The sequence below is a fragment of the Cordyceps javanica genome, chromosome 1, assembly GCF_051103115.1.
Source record: "Cordyceps javanica chromosome 1, complete sequence".
NCBI lineage: Eukaryota > Fungi > Ascomycota > Sordariomycetes > Hypocreales > Cordycipitaceae > Cordyceps > Cordyceps javanica.
The window spans coordinates 2,448,547-2,463,979 of record NC_139295.1 but is presented as its reverse complement, the minus strand read 5'-3'; the positions used below and the strand labels follow the sequence as shown (position 1 = coordinate 2,463,979).

General features: G+C 57.5%; 7 protein-coding genes across 7 annotated transcripts; 4 read left to right on the top strand and 3 right to left on the bottom strand.

Annotated features, from left to right (window-relative positions):
• Positions 1-437: 437 nt before the first annotated feature.
• Positions 438-2,161, top strand: V2A60_000744 (1,3-beta-glucanosyltransferase GAS1; the record flags this gene model as incomplete). Its single annotated transcript, XM_083252111.1, has 3 exons — positions 438-512; positions 582-1,416; positions 1,494-2,161. The coding sequence occupies 3 exons, from the start codon at positions 438-440 to the stop codon at positions 2,159-2,161; spliced, it is 1,578 nt and encodes a 525-aa protein (XP_083108237.1).
• Positions 2,162-2,803: 642 nt separating this feature from the next.
• V2A60_000743 (proteasome regulatory particle base subunit RPT2) lies at positions 2,804-4,361 on the top strand (the record flags this gene model as incomplete). The annotated part of the gene is made up of 4 exons (XM_083252110.1): positions 2,804-2,806; positions 2,871-2,927; positions 2,995-3,801; positions 3,855-4,361. The coding sequence occupies 4 exons, from the start codon at positions 2,804-2,806 to the stop codon at positions 4,359-4,361; spliced, it is 1,374 nt and encodes a 457-aa protein (XP_083108236.1).
• A 271-nt stretch (positions 4,362-4,632) lies between these two features.
• On the bottom strand, positions 4,633-5,405 carry V2A60_000742 (lipid droplet assembly factor 1; the record flags this gene model as incomplete). Its single annotated transcript, XM_083252109.1, has 2 exons — positions 4,633-5,049; positions 5,250-5,405. The coding sequence occupies 2 exons, from the start codon at positions 5,403-5,405 to the stop codon at positions 4,633-4,635; spliced, it is 573 nt and encodes a 190-aa protein (XP_083108235.1).
• Positions 5,406-7,134: 1,729 nt separating this feature from the next.
• Positions 7,135-8,121, bottom strand: V2A60_000741 (ankyrin repeat domain-containing protein; the record flags this gene model as incomplete). Its single annotated transcript, XM_083252108.1, has 1 exon — positions 7,135-8,121. The coding sequence occupies one exon, from the start codon at positions 8,119-8,121 to the stop codon at positions 7,135-7,137; it is 987 nt and encodes a 328-aa protein (XP_083108234.1).
• A 1,323-nt stretch (positions 8,122-9,444) lies between these two features.
• V2A60_000740 (uncharacterized protein) lies at positions 9,445-10,738 on the top strand (the record flags this gene model as incomplete). The annotated part of the gene is made up of 2 exons (XM_083252107.1): positions 9,445-9,805; positions 9,885-10,738. 2 exons carry the CDS (start codon positions 9,445-9,447, stop codon positions 10,736-10,738), a joined length of 1,215 nt encoding a protein of 404 aa, XP_083108233.1.
• A 234-nt stretch (positions 10,739-10,972) lies between these two features.
• On the bottom strand, positions 10,973-12,341 carry V2A60_000739 (uncharacterized protein; the record flags this gene model as incomplete). Its single annotated transcript, XM_083252106.1, has 2 exons — positions 10,973-11,956; positions 12,039-12,341. 2 exons carry the CDS (start codon positions 12,339-12,341, stop codon positions 10,973-10,975), a joined length of 1,287 nt encoding a protein of 428 aa, XP_083108232.1.
• A 1,679-nt stretch (positions 12,342-14,020) lies between these two features.
• V2A60_000738 (ubiquitin-conjugating enzyme/RWD-like protein) lies at positions 14,021-15,032 on the top strand (the record flags this gene model as incomplete). The annotated part of the gene is made up of 3 exons (XM_083252105.1): positions 14,021-14,281; positions 14,468-14,655; positions 14,858-15,032. 3 exons carry the CDS (start codon positions 14,021-14,023, stop codon positions 15,030-15,032), a joined length of 624 nt encoding a protein of 207 aa, XP_083108231.1.
• Positions 15,033-15,433: the final 401 nt, after the last annotated feature.

Genomic DNA, 15,433 nt, shown 5'->3' with positions numbered 1-15,433 from the left:
GCCATTTCTCAAGGCCCATCTCCACTGTTCCTGCGGCGCTACCGTCTGGGCTCGAGTCTGGGCTTGACCTGTGGTGTTGCAGACTCCAGCCCCCCCTGGTCGACCTACCCAGACCGGAGCCCGACCCCGTCCCATCTCTGGCCCGTCCCTCTGTTGCTGATATTTGTATAGCTTCGATTCTCTCGTCTTTTATTCCTTCTCCCCTTTTCTTCATTCTTTGTCTTTCCGTCTCTCCCTCGAATTCCAATTTTTTTCCATTTCCATTTCCAGTTTCGGGGTTGGCTTCCTCGTTTCGAATTTGGCCGCTTCTCACACTCATTTACAACAGACCAACACTTTAACAAATTTCCTACTCACTTCTTTTTTTTCTTTTTTTTTTCGAATCCAAATAAAGCATTGACCGAAATCGAATCTACCGCCTGCGAATAAAGACAACAATGAAGTCCGCTATTTCTCTTCTCGCCCTCGCCGGCGCGGCCTCGGCTGCCGACTTGCCGTCCATTGTCGCCAAGGTGAGAAGACACCACCACCACCACCCACGTACATCACGACACCAATGCTAAACATTGTCTCCTCTCCAGGGCTCCAAGTTCTTCTACCCCAATGGCACCCAGTTCTTCATGAAGGGTATTGCCTACCAGCGCGATATTGGTGCCGCTGGTGCCAAGTCGGACCCGACCGCCAAGTACATGGACCCTCTCGCCGACAAGGACGCTTGCCAGCGTGACGTCCCCTACCTCCAGGACCTCAACATCAACATTATCCGAACCTACGCCATTGATCCCAAGGAGGACCACTCTTACTGCATGGGCCTCCTTCAAGACGCCGGCATCTACGTCGTCTCCGACCTTTCCGAGCCCGCCACCTCCATCAACCGCGACGACCCCCAGTGGAACACGGAGCTCTTTGACCGCTACAAGGCCGTCGTTGACGAGCTGAGCAAGTACTCCAACGTCGTCGGCTTCTTCGCCGGAAACGAGGTCAGCAACTCGGCCAACAACACGGGCGCCTCCGCCTACGTCAAGGCCGCCGTCCGCGACACCAAAAAGTACATCAAGGACAACAACAAGCGCTGGATCGGTGTCGGTTATGCCGCCAACGACGACAAGGACATCCGCAAGGAGATTGCCGACTACTTCAACTGCGGAGAGACCGAGGACTCGATCGACTTTTGGGGCTACAACATCTACTCCTGGTGCGGCTCGAGCTCCATGCAAAAGTCCGGCTACGACCAGCAGGTCAAGTTCTTCCAGGACTTTAGCGTCCCCGTCTTCCTCGCCGAGTACGGCTGCAACCTGCCCAACGGTGCCAAGGGCCGCAAGTGGGAGGAGACCGCTGCTCTCTACAGCGACGACATGACTGGCGTCTTCAGCGGTGGTCTCGTCTACATGTACTTCCAGGAAGAGAACGATTATGGTAAGGCCTCTCTCTCTCTCTCTCACACACACACACGACACTCAACTTGAACCCAAAAACTAATCTTGAACCCACAGGTGTTGTCGAGGTCAAGGGCAGCACTGTCTCGAAGCAGGACGACTATGACGGTCTGAAGAAGGCTCACGCTGCCGCCGACCCCAAGGGTGTCGACATGGACAAGTACAGCCCCTCCGGCAAGGCCGCCACGTGCCCTGACGTCTCCAAGGCCTGGCAGGCGGCCTCGCAGCTCCCCCCTACCCCCAACAAGGACCTCTGCAAGTGCATGGCCGACTCTCTCGAGTGCGTCGTCGACGACAGCCTCGACGAGAAGAGCTACGGCGACCTCTTTGGCAACGTCTGCGGCAACGCCAAGATCTGCGCCGGCATCAACGGCGTCACCAAGCTCGGCAACTACGGCGCTTACAGCATGTGCACGCCCAAGGAGAAGCTCTCCTTTGTCCTCGACGCCTACTACCAGGCCAACGGCAAGAGCTCTTCCGCCTGCGGCTGGAAGGGCGCCAAGCTCCAAAAGGGCAGCGCCGCCTCGAGCTGCCAGAAGAGCCTCAACGACGCCAAGGAGCAGAACAAGGCCATTGCCACCGCCACCGCCAACGTTGCCGCCCCCAAGGCCACCGGCGGCGCCGGCAGCAGCAGCGGCGACAAGAAGAACTTTGGCGTTCGCGCCGCGCCCTCTGGCGTCCTCGCCGCTGGTGTCGTCGCCATGGCTGCTCTCCTTACTCTGTAAAGGAGTTGGGGTTTGCACTCTCGTAAGCTGAAAACCTGGGTTGTACTTTCGGTGGGGGAGGATTATATATTAGATTCATTTTTTGATGCCGCCCGCAGGCTTTTTATGTATATCAAGCATTTCGTGTTTGGTGTTTTATGGATACCTAATGCTGTAAGAGGTGAACTCGACGGCATTATTTTACGCTTCGGATATGCTTCGTTTTTTTGTATGTGCCGACTGCGTGAGTCACGCGAGTAGACGCCGTTTATATCGTACACCACCCGTTACCTTTTCCAAAGCGATGAAAAGTCTATTGTTCAAATACCACATTTAATTCCTCTTTTCCTATTCTATTGTCTCATTATCCGGGAGTGCGCTGTTCCATATGCTTCTTACACGCTCAGCGTTGGTGTTACATGGTAGCTTAGTCAGCCAGCTTGCCGCCGCACGTGACTTTCTGAGAGCTGTCGCGGTCGCTGGCGCCTGATGGAAACATGGCTGCACCCCCGTCATCTGTGTGTGCCCTTCCCATCTCACGCTATCGCAGCGAATTGCATCAACACGACACTCATCAATCTGCAGCATAGCCGAAACTTGTTCTTCCGCCTGTATATCCTTATCTGGTGATTTTCGCAAGCTCACCGAGCTTCACCAGCCAAGATGGTAAGCTCTTTCGGCCCATTGCTGCTGCCATCGGCGAGATGTTGTTCGCTGACCGAGCTCACAGGGTCAAGGACAATCTGGAATGGGAGGTGGAGAAGGACGTGAGGATAAAGATAAAAAGGTACAGAAACCCCAATGGACGATTGCCTTCATGCATTGGAGCACTCGTCGGTTAACCTGCGAAACAGAAAGATAAGCCCAAGTACGAGCCGCCACCAAGGCCTACGACCCGAGTCGGCCGTAAGAAGCGTAAGCAAGGCGGCACCAGCGCCGCCGCGAAGCTGCCCGCCGTCTTCCCCACGAGCCGATGCAAGCTGCGCCTACTTCGTATGCAGCGCATCCACGATCACCTGCTGCTCGAGGAGGAGTACGTTGAGAACCAGGAGCGCCTGCGCAAGGCCAAGACCGCCAAGGAGGGCCAGGTTGCCACTTCTGAGGCTGATGCCGACCGAAATGCCGACGAACGTAGCCGAGTCGACGACATGCGCGGCAGCCCAATGGGTGTTGGCACGCTGGAGGAGTTGATTGATGACGACCACGCCATTGTCAGCAGCACGACTGGACCTGAATACTATGTCAGCATCATGAGCTTTGTCGACAAGGACCTTCTGGAGCCCGGTGCCAGCGTTCTTCTTCACCACAAGAGCGTCAGCATCGTCGGCGTCCTGACAGACGACACGGACCCGATCGTCAGTGTTATGAAGCTGGACAAGGCGCCCACAGAGTCTTATGCCGATATTGGTGGTCTCGAGCAGCAGATTCAGGAGGTGCGAGAGTCTGTCGAGCTGCCGTTGCTGCATCCGGAGCTATACGAGGAGATGGGTATCAAGCCACCCAAGGGTGTTATCCTCTACGGTGCGCCCGGTACTGGTAAAACATTACTGGCCAAGGCCGTGGCAAACCAAACATCAGCGACATTCCTGCGTATCGTAGGCAGTGAGCTGATTCAAAAATATCTTGGTGACGGTCCTCGCCTTGTCCGACAACTGTTCCAGGTAAGAGACCCGTGGTTTCGAAACAGCAGCATGAACTGACCAGATTGATTTAGGTTGCTGGAGAAAATGCACCCTCTATTGTTTTTATTGACGAGATTGATGCCATTGGCACGAAGAGATATGATTCTACATCAGGCGGCGAGCGCGAAGTCCAGCGAACCATGTTGGAGCTCCTCAACCAGCTCGACGGCTTCGACGACCGAGGCGACGTCAAGGTCATCATGGCCACCAACAAGATTGACACGCTCGACCCGGCGCTGATCCGTCCCGGCCGTATCGACCGCAAGATTCTCTTTGAGAACCCCGACACCAACACGAAGCGCAAGATTTTTACGCTGCACACGTCCAAGATGAACCTGGGCGACGACGTCGACCTGGAGGAGTTTATCTCGCAAAAAGACGACCTGTCCGGTGCCGACATCAAGGCCATCTGCTCCGAGGCCGGTATGATGGCGCTGCGCGAGCGCCGTATGCGCGTGCAGATGGCCGACTTCCGCACGGCCAGGGAGCGCGTGCTCAAGACGAAACAGGAGGGCGAGCCCGAGGGTCTGTACTTGTAATTGGGAGTGTACGACTAGTGGGACAGCAGCGGAGGGTTCTTCGGGTAGATATAATAGACTTGTTCTAAAACTGCGCCTCAATCTGTGACATGCTGAGATGCCCAGCAGGCTGCTCATGAATTAAACTGTGCAAGTGTGTAAGCCTGTCTGCCATTCTAGTTATACATGTCATCATTCAGTCGATGTTAAAATCCATCATTCACCATTACCAATATTCTTGTTCCATTACGAAGCCCGTTGCAGTATCGGAACACCTGCGTCATTCACATGTCTAGGCGCCCTTGCCAATCAAAGGGACTTCGTGGCCATGACTACCGTTGCTTGTCTTTTTCTCTGGCCGACTCTGGGGCACGGGCGGCGGCTGCTGCTTGAGCGGCGGCTGCTGCTGCGCCCTGCGTTCCGTCGCGCCGTCGCCGTCGCCGGCGGCATGTTGGGAAGCCTCCCACGACAGAACAAGGCGGTAGGCGGCGCGACCGAGGAAGAAGCTGCCGGCGGCCCAGGCCCAGACCAAGAGCGCAAGAGAGGACGTGACGCCGAGTGTGGGGATGAGGACGAGGACGCCGAGCGCGAGCCAAAAGAGCGCAAAGAGGATGCCGCCGCCGACGGCCATGGCCGCCACGGAGACGGCGAAGACGGCGAAGAGCAGGACGGGCAGTGCGGAGAAGAAGAGGAGCGCGGCGGCGGCGGACTAGACGGTACGCGGGTGTTAGATAATGATGATGATTCGCTGATAGGCCAGACTTGTGTGCGTGCGTGCGTGCGTGCGTGCGTATGTGTGTACCCCCCCCTTCCTTCTCCTCCTATGAAAGGGCAGGGCACAAGGAACAAGAGTCGACCTAAGAGAAGGAGGAAATGCGCAGGGAAGCCAAAAAAAAAGAAAAAACCTACAAAGAGCAAAGGCCGCGCGGAAGCTAGGGCGTAGGAGGCGTCATAGGCCCTGAGACGCGTCTCCGGCTCGACGACGCGGTCGAGCGAACGCTGGGCGTAGTGGTAGGCGCCGACGGCGTGGTGCCGCACGCTGGTCGCCAAGGACGGCGGAGCCATCATGGCGATGAATTGGCTTCCCGGGTTTTATATTTATTGTCAATAGGGGGCGTGCAGTTCGGAAGGGCGAGGTGGAGAGGATCCTGGTCGCTCGGCGAGAAGAGCGACGAGGCAGAGAGAGAGGACGCTGGCTTGGGTATGGGGAGGCTTGTATGGACTCGCAACTCTGTTGATGGTAGCTGAAGAGAGAGGCTGGGCCTGGTTGACTAGTTATGTCGCGTTCTTGATTTTTTGCCTTGCTTTTGGAATTTGTGTCGTCGAGAAGATGGCAGAGGAAAAAAGAGTGTGGTGGTGGTGGCGAAGCGAGGATGCCAAACGGGAACGGGATGGGGGGGTTGAGAGGGGAGCGAGGTTGATGAGGCAAGCAAGCCGTCTTGTCAACTTGCAGGCGCCATGCCATCATGTAGGGGAGGAGGGGGGCCGCCAGCAGCAGCAGCAGCAGCAGCAGCAGAAGCGCGATAGTTTACCAATGACTGACCGATTTATGCCAGAGAAACGGCAACTGGTTGGCATTAGATAAAATTGGTGCTGATTTTGCCGTCTATAACTATTGAGTAGCAAAATAATAGCGGGCTGCCATCTCGGTGATGGTGAGCTTGACCTCGTTGCTGTATGCCCGTCTCGTCTACTTTGCTCCCTCACCCCAGCTACGCAGCCTGATGACCAAAACTGGGGGGGGGTCATGCTTCATCGCCTCAATAAAGAGCCGGCAGTACGATGCTCCCACTCGCGAAGCGGCGCGCCGCATCATGATCGTCAGGGGCGGGGATAGGTGGTCTTGCCCTCCTCGCCCAAGGCCGCGAGAAAAAAGAAAATACGGGCAATTTCGGATTTCACAACGAGATCCCTTGCCTAGATCCAGATCCGATGGGCAATGTCTTTCTGACTACTGGGGCTTGTCGTTTCCCGGAAGCCATTTACCTCCCAACCTGTTTAGATATCTACTATTAGAGTCCATCTAAGTCCATCTCTAGCAGGCTATCACGGTATTGGAGCAGTCTACCCAAGTATGAGAGCACAGCAATAGGCAGGTGTGATATGCAGTAAAGTCTCATCGAACCAGTCAAAGACACCATCCTTCTTGGCTTTGACTCTTTTGTGTTGGGCTGTACTCGGGCACGAGTGGAGGGTCAGGGAGCAAGTATTGTACTATTTCTCGTTTTCAGTCGCACTTTTCCCTTTCTTTCATGTCGTTGGGTATTTAATTGAATCTTGAACCGACAATTTCGTCGCCTTGCTCATTGTGCGTATTGGCTTCCTGACTGTGATGTGGCCGCATCCAATATGCAGGATGGGTGAGGAGCTGCTGCAATACTCCCTCGACACATGTTACGTTTTGCGCTGCCACCCTCACATTTCGCTCCGTAATCAATCTGGTCTTTGCATTCTCTGAGCACAACTTGCGCCATCTGACTGCCTCAGCAAATGTAAGCCGCTGGTGTTTCCACCGATTTCCTCAGTGACAATAATCTGATCTTTGTGTTGGGCTACAAGCAAGTCCTTGATACCATGTCTAATCGTTTTCAACTGATTCTTGAAAACAACCGAGATAGATTTGTACTGCTAGTATTCATGCAGTGTGTCTTGAAATGTCCTTAATTTCTACACAAATAGCGCTAGCAAGATGTCATTGCACTTCATCAGCCTCAATAATGTATAATCCCTTCGCTAGGCTGTAAGAGAAGTGTACGATAAGGACTCGCCCCCCCGAGTTTGAAAGTCGTATGATCTATGAAAAGAGCAAACGGCCCCCGCCAGATTTCCCGGTAGCCCCTCTCTCGCGCAGAGTCCGTGCTGCTTCATCGTGGCCTCCCGCCACGGCGCTCTGCAGCGCGCTCTGAGCCCGTCCGCGCTTGCGGCTGCACGCATTCACGTCCGCGCCGGCGGCCAGCAGCATCTCAATGATATCCACGCGGCCGGCAGCCGCGGCCGCGTGAAGTGCCATCCCGTCGCCGTAGAGCCCCCCCAAGGCGTGGACGTCAACCTCCTCCTGGCCGAGCAGCAGCGCGGCGACCTCTGCGTGGCCCCCGAGGCAGGCCCCCTGGAGAGCGGTGAAGCCCTTGTACTTTGCCGCCGGCGCGTTGGCGTCCGCCCCCGCCCGCAGGAGCAGCTCCACGATGGCAAGGTAGCCGCCGCGGGCCGCGGCCTGTATCGCGGTGACGCCTGCCGTCGGCGACGGCGGGGCGTTGACGTCCGCGCCCAGCCGCAGCAAGCGACGGACGAGCGCGACATGGCCCCGATCGCAGGCGGCCTGGAGCGCCGTCCTCCCGTTGTACCTCGTGACCGCGACTGGAGGCCGCGACGACTGGCCGCCGCCGCCGTTGGCGGCTGCGGGCGTCACCTCGTTCACCCTCGCCCCGGCGGCCAACAAGATGTCAACGACCCGCTCGTCCCCGTAGCCGCACGCTATCTGCAGCGCGTTCCTCTGGAAGTTGTTGCCGCCGCTGAAGTGCACGTCGGCGCCGGCGTCGACAAGCAGCTGCACGGCCGCCGCGTCGCCCTGCACGCACGCGGCCTGGAGCGCGGTCTGGCCGTAGTAGCCCCGGGGCGGCTCGTTGGCGGCGGCTGGGTCCTGCGCGAGCACTCTCCTAATCTTGTCAATGTCGCCGGCCCTCGCGGCGAGCTGCAGCGGCGTCCAGCAGAACTCGTCCGTGTCCGGCGTCTGGAGGCATGGGTCCCAGGCGGCGTTCAACGGCGGCAGCGCTAGCTGCTTCATGGCGTTTCATGAGAGAGCTACGATGTTGCTGGGAGAGGCTTTAGTTGAAAAAAAAAAAAAGAACACGAACGACCGTGATTGACCACATGAACGAGGGAATACCTTTAAATGTGAGGTGGCGCATATCTGATGCCATCACTAGCGTGCGCCCTTCAGGATAATCGCCGTGCCATTAGAAGCTAGCACAGTCAGCCTGGTAGTTGATAAAGATGCGCCTTTCCTGCAACATCTTGCAGAGAATACCTAGGGACAGCCTTATTCGGGGACTGACAGCGCTCTGTCAATGCATAGACGAGGCGAGTGAGCAGCATCTGTGCAAGATTGTACCCACCAAGTACTGTTTGCCCAAACCTGGCATATCTTTTTTTTTTTTTTGCAATTTTGCAATTTTGCAATTTTGCTCGTCGAGGACCGGCAATTCTACATTTGATAATGCGGATGCAAGGCTCAGAAGTAAGTATGATTGCAGGTGTTCGTTGGAAACCCAACTGCTGACAACTTGGCTGCCTAGAACTAACTGTGGCGCAGGGTGGGCTGGCGCGGCGCGCAGTTCAATAAGCAATCACAACTCAACTCTGGAATACCATGAAAAACGCGGTGTTGGTCACTCAGCTGCAGTATTATGCCCCCCAAAGCCCATAGCTGGGTAGTCAAAAAGTTCATCACCGCCGCGCGAGGCCCCCCGAAGTCGCGAGCCGGCCTATTAGAAGCCCTCCGGCGTTGGCGGGAAGTCTACTTGCCCGATTTGGCAACCAGCCGGGGGGGGGGGGGGACACCGACCTTCTCCCCGCCCACAGTATTCGGGAGACTCGTACGGAGTACACGGAGCGGAAGCGCATCTTGCCCGCTCATGTAGAGTAAACGAGCTTCTTCGGCTCTCTATTGTTTAGCCATGGGCGTTATGCCGCATGACCGCGCAAGCTTGTGATTGCTGTACTCGTGGACTCATCACGAAGCCTGGCTGTCCATGTACCTGCGTCAGCCCCCCGGCGGCCTGGGAGGAGGGCTTGGGGCGAAGGCGCGAGGAGGCGAAGCGACGACGCGCTAGCGCGAGACGAGTGCGAGCTCAGTCCGAGGATGGTGACGCTGGCTATACGCAGGTAGAAGAAGAAGAGGGAGGAGAGGAAGAAACTACCGCGTATAAATAAAGGTCTCGCAATCTTTTGCAGTCCCACGGCCACAACTAATTTGCAAGGCATCTATTCATCCATATTGCTTTGAGATACGTCTATAGCAACGTTGCCTATATAACTTCAATCATCTTTTACAAAAAAGCCACTTGCAACGAGACCGGCTTACAAACGCGCTCACAACAATCTCACAATGACCGCGACAAATCTCCTTCTCGAAAAAGCTCCGGAGGCTGCGACTAATATGGATGCGCACACGCCTCCTACATACGCCGAGTCGGTCGCCTCCGAGGCATCCCACGCCAAGCCCGGCCTCAACAGACAGCCATCTGCACTGTCCCAGCCCAAGCGCCGCGAGACGGCCGCGGAAAACACCCCACACAACGACGACAAAACCCGGTCCGGGACGTTCCAAGACCAATTCCGCTCCCTCAGCTCCAAGTTCGGTCGGCCGCTCAACAAGGCTGCCAACGTGATTGGCGCCGAGGGCTGGTGGCCAACGAGCCTGGAGCAAGAGTGCCACAAGGCTGCCCGTATCCTGAGCTCCTTTACATGTTCGTCCCCTTTCCGTCCCTCTCTGGCCCCCCTCTATCGAGTCTCGCCTCAGCTGACCAGAAACCTACCACACCATAGCTCTGCACACACTTGACCCCCCGTCGCCGCAAGCAAGCGCCGCTGATGGCAGCAGGCCCCTGCACCCGCTCGGCATCTCGGGCAAGTCCGTGATGCAGATCCCCGACGCCGTGCTCGCCCGCTGCGCCGGCCTCGCCGTCTTCACCGTGCTCCGCGCCGGCGCTTTTCACGGCTCCCTCGCCGCGGGGTCGGGCCTGGTCGTCGCGCGGCTTCCCCCGGGGGTCGGCGGCGGCGGCGGCTGGTCGGCGCCCTCGGCGCCCTCGGCCTTTGCCGTGTCCACAGTCGGCGTGGGATTCGCCCTCGGCGTCGACGTGTGCGACTGCGTGTGCGTCCTCGACACGCCCGCGCAGGTCGCCGCGTTTATGCGCCCGCGCGTGTCCCTCGGCGGCGCGGCGTCGCTCGCCGTAGGTCCGGTCGGGGCGGGGGCGGGCGTGGACGCGGCGCTATCGAGGACGACGACGACGGCGGCGCCCCGTCGCCCCGTTTGGAGCTACGTCAAGAGCCGCGGTCTGTGGGCCGGCGCGCAGCTGGACGGCACCGTCGTGGTGGAGCGCGGCGAGGCCAACGCCGCCTTCTACGGGACGCGGACGCCGCCAGCGAGGATCCTGGCGGGCGAGGTGCCGTGGCCCGAGTGCGAGGGCACGGCGGCGCTGCGGGAGGTGCTCGAGGCGGTCGAGGGACGCCGGAATCCGGCCCCTCTCCGGGCGCAGCCGCCGGAGGCGGCGAGTCAGTCCACGCCGGCCACAGAGGAGCAGCGTCCGGAAGAACAGGCGGCTGGGGACGTGGCTGCACAAACGGCAGAGCAGGAGACGGCGGAGGAGGAAAAGGCTAGACTGATGGCGTCGGGGTATTAGAACTTGCTGGCTATTCTTATGTCTATTGCCTCGCGGCCCTTGCGTTGGGCCCTTGATTCGATTAGCTTATTATTGATTATTTGAAATACATCGTTTTCGGCTTCATCCGAGCTCTTGTCATTAATGTTTGGCTGTACTGTACACCTCCTGCTTTTCGAAGCTCTCAGTATCGGTATGATTTTGACTGATAAGTTCTGGCATGTGAAGTGGCCAATTTGGATCAGCTTGGCTGGTCTAAACGGCGACAGTTGGAGCATGGGAGCTCCCGTTGTTTGTCAAGGTGCTCTGAGAATGCGCATCGTCGCCATCATGCCAGCCGTACGTTCGTCTCCCTCCCACGCTGCTGCCGCTCGGCGCCGGCTGCGGCTCCTCCTGCGGCAGCCAGCTTTTCCGCGCCGCGCCCCATCCCGCGCTCTGCGAGATGGTCGCCGCCGCGTGCTCGGCCTCGCCCTCGGCGTCGTACGCGAACGGCTGGCCCGGCAGCAGCGGGATGTGGTTGTAGCGCCAGTCCCACACGGCGGCGTACGAGGAGCGGTACGAGGCCACGGCCATGGCGCCGCCAATGGCCGCGCCGGCGGCAATGTCGTACCAGTTGTGCGCGGCGTCGACGGTCAGCGCGCAGGCCATAGTGACGGCGACCAGCACCGGCAGCAGCGTGAGGGCGAGCTTCCAAAAGGCCGGGCGGTGGTCGGCCCAGACCTTGAGCTTGGCGTGGGTCCAGAGGAAGAGGAAGCCGAAGCCGGCAAAGGCGGCGGTGGCGTGGCCGCTCGGGAAGGCGGTGACGGCGTTCTTGAGCAGCCACGGGTCCGGCTGCGTGCAGATCTCGGTCGTGTACATGACGCGCTGGAAGCCGACGCCGTTGAGGCCCGTGAGGTTGCGGCCGGGCACCGCGGCGAGGGCAGGGTCGGGCATGCAGACGGCGAGGAAGTAGGGGCGGAAGCCGCCGATGAGCTGCTTGAGGACGACCTGGAACAGGGCGCCGAGCAGCGCGGCCCAGGCCGTGCCGAGGACGGCGCTGCTGGCGTCCCGCAGGGAGCGGAGGCGGGCCGCGGCGGCGAGGTAGACGAGCATGGGGCCGCCGAGGGACAGCGCGCCGGCCTGGTGGGCGGGCAGGAGCCAGCCGCGGTAGGGGTAGGCCCATTGCGGGTAGACGATGTCGCCGGAGCCGTCAAAGGTGACGGGGAACGTGCGGACGGAGGGGATCGGGGCGTAGTAAATCTGGGGCCACGGTCAGTTGTTAGCCGCGGGAGATTGGCATCCAGGCTGGCGTTCAGGGGCAAAGGGACGGAGGAAAACCCACGGCGAGAGCCAATGCGCCGACAATGGCCATGGCGATGAGATCGGGCCACACGGTCCGGAACCAGTGGCGGAGGACCGCTGTTGCGGATGCTCGTCTCGAGGGCATCACGACGACGTGAAGCGCATGTACGCTGGCAGCGGCGGCGGCGGCAAGTGGAAGTTGGAAAGAGTACAGATGATAAAGACAGCCACGGAAGATTAGAGAACAAGTGCTGATTTGCGATCTGCGTCGATGAAGCGCGACGAAGGCGCAGTCGCAGACGGTTGAAAATGGTGGTGTTTGCAGGCGGTGTCGCGTGCTCATTGCGACAAGCCTTGTCTACTAAAAGAAGCCGGGGTCGGGCTGGGGCTTGGTTGACGTCATGTGGACTTACATAGCAGCATCCTTTGTAGTCTTCACTTCTTGCTAGCGAATGTAGAATTTACTCAGTGTTGAAAAGCTTATTTTTTGGGTGAGATGGTGATTTGTTCAGTGGAATTTCGTGCTAGAAGGAAGTGGATGGTGGGATGCTGTTCCTGATGAGCCGTCGCGGATCGTTGGCATTTGTTAGAATGGGCTTGAGGTGTAGCCATGCATTTCCTAATACAGAAGTGCCTCTTGTTTACAGACTCAGGAATAGATTGGGCCAGATCATCTCAACAGCATGGAAATTCGGGCTCGATAAGAAACCCTAGAGTGTGTGGCTTCAGCCACGACAGCCCTAGGGCAGTCAGCATCTCACCCTATCGCTGCATAAAGTATAGAGTAATGGAAAAGAAGGGTGCGTTTTTCCTGTCTTCGTATATGCAAGCCCTGCCAGCGTAGTTGATTCGCATGATTTTGACACGACAGCATTATAAGAATGGCGGGCGCATGAGAGCTCATCCAAGAAAGAGAGGGTGACAGATTAGGCCAGCCATCTAACAACCCTTACCTTGACTTGCAAGACTCTCATGGGGCAGTTTCAGTAAACTTCAGCCTCAGTCCTTTCTTTGAATATTCTGCCGCGACTGCTCTACTCTGCTGCCTTTTTTATACACGATTAGCCCATCTTGGTCATTCTACGTCCCCCGGTTTTGTCTTGTACTTACTTGTCCATTCATGTGTCGCCCTATGTCTAAGTAGCAACCAGCTCCCACAGACGAGCCAGATCCAATCACCTGGGGAAACAAGCCGAGCTTCCATGCGTCACACCACGTCATTCGGCACCGATGCGATGATGTCCAGCGAAATAAGCTGCCGCAGGCCGCGTACGGTTCAGCTTATCCATACCGGGCAGCCCAGGACCCAATCGCTACTTACTTACCCACCCACCCTGAGAGGAACGAACCGTCTTGGGCCGTGTCAGTCAGGCGCCAATGCGAGGTTCCTGGGGGGAAAAAAAAGAAAAAGAAAAATGCTACACCAATCTGACACGCCTAAAACCCCGAAACTGGCCCTTGATCATTAACTGCAGGTATCTTGAGTGCACGCTCTGGTTAGGCGCACTGGAGTGAGGCGCAGCGCAAAGCGAGCTCACGTCACTGGGCTGCCAAGTACTTCCACTGTACCTAGGTAGGTACCTATCTACTTATCACGTACTCAGTAAGTAGTACTTACCTACCTAGGTAACTGCACTGTCTCCCCGCCAAGTGGTACTTAACTAGGTAGGTAACAAGGCAGGCTTTCGCCTACCTGTGATGCACCAAACCCGTCTTACCGGCCCTTGCTCCCTGTCCCACCTTGGGAGCCCGTCTACGTCCCTTCTCTTCCACCACCACCATCTGTCGTTTCTCCTCCCCTTCCAGAAAACTTAACTATTCCGCTCTGCCATCTGTCGACTCATTTTGACCCTGTTCCTTTCACTTTCCACAATCGCCAATCAATCCTTGCCCCAATCGGACCACCCTACCACCGCCACACTTGACAAGACGAGCGCCGAGCGAACATTGACAAACAGCCCCTCCTAAGGACCCTTCCAAACCACCACCCACCACCGAAACAACAACAACAACAACACTACCATGACCACCAGCAGAGACCGTCGCGTCGCCAAGGAGCTCGCCGACATCCAGGCCGACAAGGACAGCTCCGGCGTCTTCGCCGCGCCCGCCGACGGCGTCTCTCTGCGCTCCCTCGTCGGCATGTTCCCCGCGCCTCCCGACACGCCTTACGCCGGCGGCACCTACGAGGTAGAAGTCGACATCCCCGACACCTACCCCTTCAAGCCGCCCAAGATGCGCTTCAAGACCAAGATTTGGCATCCCAACGTCTCTTCTCAGACCGTACGAATTTTTCCCCCTTTCTTTGTATTTGCTTTTCTCGCTTCGCTCGATGTGGGGGGAATGGGAACAATCCGCATCTCTTGCAGCAACAACGAGGGCGGGGAGGAAGCAGACGCAGAAGCAGGAGCAGAAATAGATGCTTACTATGAATTTGATTTGCTGACTAGACAATAAAAAATACTACAGGGCGCTATATGTCTCGACACCCTCACTACCGGCTGGTCCCCCGTCCAAACAATCAAGACGGCGCTGCTCTCCCTGCGCATGCTCCTCGAGTTCCCCAACTCCAAGGACCCTCAGGATGCCGAGGTCGCCAAGATGATGAATGAACACCCCGAACAGTTCGCCATCGTTGCCCACGAATGGGCCGTCAAGTATGCCAGCGCCCCACGTCGCCAGATCGACACGAGCCAGTTACCTGTCCAGCTGTCCGACTGCCACCACCACCACCACTTTCAAGGCAGTCAAAACGCCCCCCCCCCCCCCCCCCCCCCCCCCCCCCCCCCCCCCCTGGGACCAATGTCCCCCGTTATTCCAGGTTATTGGGGCCCAGCTAATGAGGTGGAATTCTGGCAGATACAACGGATACAACAAGAACATGGTCGACAAGTTTACGAGTATGGGCTTTGACGTCGAGGCCGTCGTCGAGGCATTCCGTTTTGTCGGCATCGACAGAAACAACGGTTGCTACTACGAACTCGAGGAGGCTTATATGGGTGATATTACAGCCAAACTGCTCGGCGAGCAATAAACATTTCGAGCCGGACGATTGTAATGCCCCCGTTTCGCCCTCTCGCCCTCTCGGCCTCCTCAGTCACGTCTCCATTTGTCATTTTCCTTTTTACAATGCATTGATTTGGAGTTTTGCTCTTCCTTCTTTTAGTCTATACATACCATGGGAATCGAGTTTTGAATTGGATTGTAACATGGCCTTTGATCAGGGGAGGCATGATTTGATGCCCAAGCTACTCAGTGACGCAAAACGAAAACGTTGCCCTTGTTGAACGCAAGAAGAAAAAAAAGAGCCCACAGTCACTCTCTTTTGTGGAATTCTAGAGCACACCGGCTGTCCCGTTTTTTTTTTGTATTGTTCCATATCTATCACATAGTAATGACACTGGCTGCATGCAACTGAAAGGGAACTCTCCCACT